Consider the following 7,512-nt stretch of genomic DNA (forward strand, 5'->3'; position numbering starts at 1 on the left):
GCACCTACCCGAGAGGACGCAGCCAGCCGGTCCCACCAGTCCCCACCCTCCCATCCCAAAAGCATTGCACAAGTCCCCTGGGAAGTGGGGGTGTCCCCGGACCCAGCCCGGTGTCACCCCAGCAGCTCGGGGCAGCAGCACCACCTCCGAGCCGCGGGTGTCACCTCGGCACCTCCCCGGTGGCACCCTGCCACCCGCCCAGCCGCGGGCTGCTTGGACTTCTCCCAGGGGAAATTTGGAAAATGTCAGAATAGAAACTTGTTGACAAATTCTGGCGGTGTTTCCATACGGGCACAGCCTTGTGACCAGGTTGAAACACTTTTTACGGCAGTGCTGGGTGGCAAAGTTGTGTTCTTCTTTTTTTTTTTTTTTTTTTTTTTTAAGGTCAGGATGTGTTTTCTTTTAGAAATGTTTGTTATTTTATAGCATTTAAAAAAAAAAAAATCATCACAACCCAAGCACTTGGAGGAACCTGCCTTCTTTGCCCCCAGTTTTTAGGCAGGACGCTCTCATGTGCTTCCCTCCCTGCTCAGGACCCTTCTCCAAATCACAGGATTTCCACCCAGAAAAGGGCACCCTGGCTCCAGACCCAGCATTTGGAGCACTTCGGGGTGCTCAGGAGGGGCTCCCCTATTCCACACGTACAACCCCAAACCCCCTTCTCTCCAGCACATCCACCACCAGCCACCCCCAAAAACCCAGCACCTCCCCAAACCCCCCCTCCCACGACCCAAAACTTGACGGGATGACACCAAAACCCGGCGCGGGCGCTGCCTTCACCCCTCAGCCCTTTATTCCAGGGTGGGGGGCTCACAGGGACACCCCCCCCCCCGCTGCGGGGCCCCCCTCTCCTCTCGGAGCATCCCAGAGATGCGCCCCCAGGGCCAGCCCCGGGGGCGGGCAGGCAGCGGAGCGGGGCGGGGGGAGCGCAGAGCACCCTCTCCCGGCGCTGCCTGCGAGCAGCCTCGGGGATTTTTGTTCTTTTTTATTATTTTTTTTTCTTTTCTTTCTCTGCTGGGACAGCCCCGGAGGAAGCCGTTGGCTGGGGGGGGTCGGGAGGGGGGGGGGATGCAGCGCCCCGCGCCCCGAGGCTGAGCGGCTCCGGCCGGGGGCTCCATGGGCTGCACCGGCAGCGCCCTGCGCTGCTGTCCTGCTGGTGGCAAGGTAGGGATGTGGGGAGCCGGGGGGTGTCCGGCGTGGGGACGGGCTGGGGTGGGACAGGGGGGGCGTGGGGTTAGGGTTTGCTTGGGGGCTGGCTTTGCTTGGGGTCCCGGCTTTGCTTGGGGTCCGGGTTTTGAGTGGGGTCTGGGTTTTGAGTGGGGTCCGGGTTTTGAGTGGGGTCGGGGTTTTGAGTGAGGTCCCGATTTCGCGTGGGGTCGGGGTTTTGGTGCAGCTGCATCTTGACGTGGGGTCGGGGTGTAGCGTGGGGTCCGGGTTTTTCATGGGGTCGGGGTTTTGCGTGGGGTCGGGGTGCGCGTGGAGCTCCGCTTGCGCTTCTTTGGCACCGGTATTTCTCAGGGGGCTCCCCGTTTTGGGTCCTTCCCCCTACCCAAAGTGGAGCAGAGCGGAGCCGAGCAGCAGAGCTGTCCCCCCGCTGTGTGGGAGCCCCCCGGTGTGGTGGGGGGGCACCGGGCACGGCGGGGGGAGCAGCCACCTGCCCTGCTGCACCCCTCTGGGAGAGCCCCTGTGGCACGTGGAAGCCGTGCTGAAGGCAGTGAGGCACGCGGGGTGGCAGTGCCCCTTGGAAATGCTTGTCCCGTGTAGGATGGGGATGGGTCCCCCCAGACAGACCTCTGCTGTCCCCACAGCATCCCCCCCACCCCAAAAGCTGGCTCTCCCCCTTTGCCATGCTCCCCCCTGTGTGCCAGGGGAACCCCTGGAGTGCCCGGCATCGCTCTGCACCACAGAGGGCTCCTGCAGGTTAAACCCCAGGAATTACCCACACCTAATTACTATTATTTTTTGCCGTGACCCCGTTGGCCTCGGGGTTGTTTGTGAGGTCGGATGTGCTGCCTGCGCCGCTCTCATGGGCTGTGGTGGCAGGAGGATGGAGGGGAAGGAAGAAAGTCAGAGGAGCCCCATGGTGCCGGCGTGCCCCCTGCACGGGGAGCCCCCTGCTCGGGGGGCAGCAGGAACACGGGGCCCAAACCCGACCCGCTGCTGGGGGAGCGGGCTCGGAGCTTACACACACCCGCAGCCAGCAGCAAGTGTCTTTATTTACAGCCAGCTCGGCTGCTTCTCTGTATCATGGAAAAAAATCCGCCCTCCTCCTCTGTGTCATGAGATCAGACGCTTCTGGGCCGCTTTGAGACTCGGAGAGCTTGCAAGAAGGGGGCACGGGGCAGGGAGGAACAACAGCCCGGAGGCCCCAGGTGCTGCGAGCCGCACGTTGACCGAAATGCGGAAATTTGAAGGCAATCTGCAGGCGCCTCCCTTCCTGCGCTCCCCCGCTCTCAGCTCTCTGCTGGGCCCCGCCGTGCTCTTTGCCGCCCTTCGCACCCCGCACAACGGCCCTGCTGCTGTGACTGAGCTGCAATTCATTCCGAAAGCAGCACCAAAAACCCCCTTTGTGGCCAAAAAGGGTAAAGAAGGGCACGGAGCCGCCGCTGCCCGTGCTTTGGTGCCCGACACGCGGGGTGCGCGACCTCCCCCTGCCCGTGGAGCACATCCCTCAGGGCTGCTTGGGGAGCGGGGACCCCAAAAAGCCCAGGGGGGTCCTGGAGGACCGTGGGGACGTGGTGGGGGCGCAGACATCACACGGTGGAGGTGACCTTGAGGAGTGGGTGCGGGGCCGGCTGCGGTGGGCGGCCGGCAGAGCAGGAGCCCCGGGGGAGGCAGCTTGGCAGCCGCGTCCTCCCCGGCACCGGCATCGCCGGCAGCGATAAGGCGGCGTGGGCACAGGTGCTGCGGCCAGGGCCTGTTCTCAGGGGCCCCTTCCCCTCCTGGCTCTCTCCGCTTGCTTTTCGGCCTGGAGAAAGTTTGGGGTTGGGGTTTGGGCGCTTTCCAGGGCCGGGGGGTGGTTGTTTTGGAGACAGGGAGAGAAAGCCCGAACGCAGAGCTCGGGGCTGTCGGCGGCGCAAGGGGTTGTGTGCAGAGGTGACAGCCAGCCTGTCACACAGCCCTGGCAGGGCATGGGGCAGAAGCAAGGAGAGGAAGGCAGATCCCACAGAGCTGGGCAGCACCAGGCATCTGCGGGGTCCCCGGGAGGCTGTGGGGACGTCGCCCAAATCCTGCCCCCGCTCTGCACCACGGCCACAAAGCCAAACCTCCACCCCAGGGCCCTGTTCGGGATTTAAATGCCCGTTTCCTGCCTCTTTGTGATTTCATTTGTTGTCGGTAAGGTTGCAGAGTCTGATTGCCTAACGTGCGTGTATAACAGGAAAAGGGGAAGAAAAATACAGTGCAGGGAGCCACCTCGCACGAAAAGCCGAAGCAGAGGCCGCGGCTGACCCGCAGCTGCCCGGAGCCTCCACAGCCCCGTGGTGCAGTCCCCACGCCTCGAGGTGACCGGGGTTCGGGTGGAAATCCTGGTGAACCGACCCCAAAACAGTGTGTTCCTAGAGGTAGGAAGGGTGCCGTGACCTGTAGCCCTCCAGAAAGCATTCAGATCCACCTCTCGGTGCTGGCACACCTCTCGCTCCGTTTCTGAGCTTGATGCAGTTGTCTGAAATCAAACCTCTTGAGCTGTGGAGGGCTCCGAGGCTCCATCCCGCTGGATGTAGGGCATGGGAAAAGGGGAAAAATGCCCCAGATCCATGCTGGGGACGCTGTCTGTGCAGAGCTGGGGGTGCCCAGGGCTCCCCGTCCCTGCGCATCACCTCTGTGGCGGTTTGGGCAGGCGTGGGTCTTTGGGGGCTGCTCCTGCAGGAGGCACCTGCATCCTGCTCCCAGGTCATCCAAAAACCCTTCAGGGGGTGTGGGAGGACAGTCCTCCTGCACAGCCTTTGCTTGGTGAAGGCTCTGAGGGGGCTTCTGAGGTCCCTGAGGGGGCTTCTAAGGTCCCTGCGGTGCCCCCATGCTCTCATCCCTCCACCCCCTGCCAAACCCCAAACCCCGGCACGGGACACGGGGTGGGTTAAATCATAGAGGGATGCACATCAGCACCTCAGAGGCCCCGCAGCCATCGGGACACCACGCACACGGCCGTGACATTTGCACCCTAACCACATGTGTAAATGGTGCACCACCGCACCACCGCACCGCTATTACCGGAGCAGGAGCGCCGCGCACCCCGACCTCCCCGCACCTCCTCGCCCCGCCGCCTGGGCCGGGCTCAGCGCCGCGTCCACCAGCTCCATAGAAGGGCAGACAGAGCTGCAGCTTCGCACAGGCTCGGAGTTCCCCTGCTCTGTCTGGCAGCCGCGCTTCCCCGCGGCTTCGCGAGGGGGAGGAGAGGCAGCGCGCCTCGCCGCTGCGCCTCTCTTTGCGCCCGAGCCCGGCGCCCTGATCTGGTTTGTATCTGGGATCCTGGGCTCCACGGGCTGCCCGCTGGGATGGGGGAGTGGTTAGGGTCAGTGTGTTTAAGGGTTGCTGCCCCAGGGGCTGGGGAGCAGCCCGCACCCCTGCCCAAATCCGCGGGGATGGCACCGGGGCTGGGTTCACCCCGCGTGGGGAGGCAGAGAGCCGGTGAGCTGTGCTTCTCCCTGTCAGCAGCAGATAAAAACACAGCAATCTCCTGGCTCTGCTCCTCCGAGCGTCCCAGGACAGCAGGGACGGGGCAGGAGGAGGGCAGAAAAGCAGCAGCCGGCTGTCCCCTGCCCATAGGTGCTCACGTTTTGCATCGGCACCTTGTCTTTCTCTGCCAGAGACAGCTGAAAGCCCAGCAGGGACCGGCTTCCCAGGAGCTCACGGCCTTGAAGACTGAGAACGGTGAGAAGGAAATGTGTCTCCCCCAATGCCCGGGCTCCACGCAATGCCCAAAAGCAATCCTGTGCCCAGGGGCGATGGCTCCAGCTTGGGCACACGATAAGGGAGGGAAGAGATGACGGCACCCCAATGGCACCCGTCATCGGGGGCAGCTGGGTCACCACGGGGCGCACTCACAGCCTGCCAACACCACCCCAATTAGCGCTAATTCGCACCAACAGGGTGGGAGGGAGGATTTTGTCTGGTGGAAGAGCAGAGAGGACCCCGAAGCAGCGCGGTGGTGAGCAGGACGCGGCCGGCCCCATTTCAGCCCCGTTTGCGTTGCAGCCAGTGCTGGCCCACGGCATGGAGCTGGGCAGGAGAAGGCAGCGCCGCGGGACGGGCAGGGCACGGAGGCTGCACGACTGCTGCAGGGGCGTGAGGAGGAGGAGGAGAGGCTGCGAGGAGCCCCAGGCACGGAGGCCGAGGGACCTCGAGGTGTCGGCACCCAGGTGGGTCAGGAATAGGGCTGCCGGCGGGGCGGGGAACGCTCAGCCAGAGGGGACATGCAGGGCACGGACCTGGCATCCCTCCTGCCCCGTGGGACACTCGGGGTCTGTCATCTGCCAGGTGGAAAAGGGAAAAGCCGTGGAGCTGAAGGAGCAGCTCTCGGAGCAGTTCGAAGCCCTGCGGAGAGAGCACGAGGAGACCCTGCAAGGTGCGTGCCGGCCCCTGGGGGGCCGTGGGACACACACGGGGGGGCCACCACCGGCACCACGGCACCACGGGGCTCGGGCCGGGCTCGCTGTGCGTGTCCTCGTGGCGGTGACACTCGGCACGTGTCCCCCCGCAGAGCTCCGGAGAGCACATGAGCAGGAGAAGCTGCTGCTGGCGGAGACGCACCACAGGTCCCAGGAGGCCTTACAGGTACCCAGGGAGGAATCCCCACGGTTTTAGGATCACTGCAAGGTCCTCGGCGTGCCACAGAGACCTTGCCCAGCCCCACACAACCTTGGGGCTATCGGGGTGCCCCTGCTCGGGCAGGAAACCCGGACACCCCCTGTCCCGCTTCTTCCCCCGGCTGCCAGGAGACGGTGGAGGCGCTGAGGGCGCAGCTGAAGTCCTTCCAGGAGAGGATGAAGCGGGTGGAGGAATCGCTGCTGAGCAGAGACTACAAGAAGCACATCGAGGTGCGGGGAAGCGTGGGACCGGTGGCTCTGCGGGCTGCCTGGGTCACAGCAGAGGGCACAGATCTTAGTGTTTGGGAAGCGTCCTGGCCCAGGGGTCGGCCCTGAGCTTCTCTGATGGACCCAGACAGGGGGTGCATGGGCTGGAGCCAGGGGAGGGGGCATGGGACAGCCGAAAGGATGAGTAAAACCCCATCCCTGGGAGGTGTGGGGGCTGTTTGGGTCTCCTGAGCACAACCATGGGCAAAGCCTGGTGCACCGGGGGTCCAAACCCATCCCGGGCCATGGCCAGCTGAGCCAAGGTGGGGACGTGGTGGCCCCGTGTGCCCGCCCTGCTGTGGCTGCTGACCCCTCTTCATCCCCCCCAGGAGCACGGGAGCCCCAGCCCGTTCTGGGAGCAGGAGCTGGAGAGCCTGCACTTCGTCATCGAGATGAAGAACGAGCACATCCACGGCCTGGACAAGAAGCTGCTGAACCTGGAGACCGTGGTGGGTTCACAGAGGGGTGCGGACGGGTTTTGCTCTCTCCGTCTCCCCTCCACACCTGAATATCATCCCGAAATTGCAGCTGAGGTGGAGCTGGATGGAGCCTGGTTCCTCCCTTGCAGTGTGGAGGGGACGTGGGCGCAGCAGGCAAAGCCAGCACGCTGCCATCGAGATGGTTCCCCAATGGATGGGGCATCGGGGGGGCTCGGAGGCAACAAGGAGCTGGCTGGGGGCACTTCCAGCCCCCTCCTCACCCCCGCGCTCCCCTTGCAGGCGGAGAGGAACCTGCTGCTGGAGGAGAAGCTGAAAACCCTGCAGCAGGAGAACGAGGACCTGCAGGCGCGCACGCAGAACCACCTGGTGATGACCAGGTAGGTGCTCCCCAAGGGCTCACCCCGCGTGCCCAGCGGCTCCTCGGCCGAGCCCGGCGCCCAGAGCCCGGGCAGAGCCGGCGGCAGCGGGGCCGTGCGTGCGGCAGCGCCGCTGTTTGCCCGCAGGCAGCTCTCGGAGGAGCTGCTGGCCGCCCGCGGGGCGCTGGAGAAGGAGGCGCAGCTGCGGGAGCAGGCTCGCCGCGAGAAGGAGGAGCTGCTGTACCGAGTGCTCAACGGGGGGGACGGCTCCCCCTTCCCCATCGCCGCCGGAGACGTGCCCCTCATCGCCACGTAGCACCCAGGACGGGCTGGCCGGGCTCTCCGCTGGGTTTGGAGCCCGGAGATGCTGTCACGAGCGCCTGCGCTCCCGGGGCTGGCCCTCGGGGTGGCCGTGTCCCCGCGGTGTCCCCCTGCACGGGGCGACGGAGCGCTTCATGGGATGCCCCCACCTGCCTTTCCCCAGCCTGCGCCCTCCCTGTGCTGTGGGGGGGCCCCGCACCGTGCCGTGCCGGCAGCTCTCCCTCCGGTGTAAGGCCGAGGAGCTTTTTGGGGACAAAAGGGGCCGCCCAGGGCACTTGGACAAACACTGGGCTGGATCCGACCCCACGCTTGGCTCCGAGCACA

At 65.1% G+C, this 7,512-nt stretch overlaps 1 protein-coding gene across 1 annotated transcript; it reads left to right on the forward strand.

The window, feature by feature from the left end:
* The first annotated feature begins 1,072 nt into the window (after positions 1–1,072).
* CCDC69 (coiled-coil domain containing 69) lies at positions 1,073–7,303 on the forward strand. Its single transcript, XM_084295540.1, has 9 exons — positions 1,073–1,164; positions 4,806–4,869; positions 5,194–5,357; positions 5,476–5,563; positions 5,699–5,772; positions 5,934–6,035; positions 6,401–6,520; positions 6,791–6,888; positions 7,015–7,303. The coding sequence occupies exons 1-9, from the start codon at positions 1,117–1,119 to the stop codon at positions 7,181–7,183; spliced, it is 927 nt and encodes a 308-aa protein (XP_084151666.1). The 5' UTR covers positions 1,073–1,116; the 3' UTR covers positions 7,184–7,303.
* The last annotated feature ends 209 nt before the right edge of the window (positions 7,304–7,512 follow it).

The sequence above is a fragment of the Netta rufina genome, assembly GCF_964035555.1.
Source record: "Netta rufina genome assembly, chromosome: 14".
NCBI lineage: Eukaryota > Metazoa > Chordata > Aves > Anseriformes > Anatidae > Netta > Netta rufina.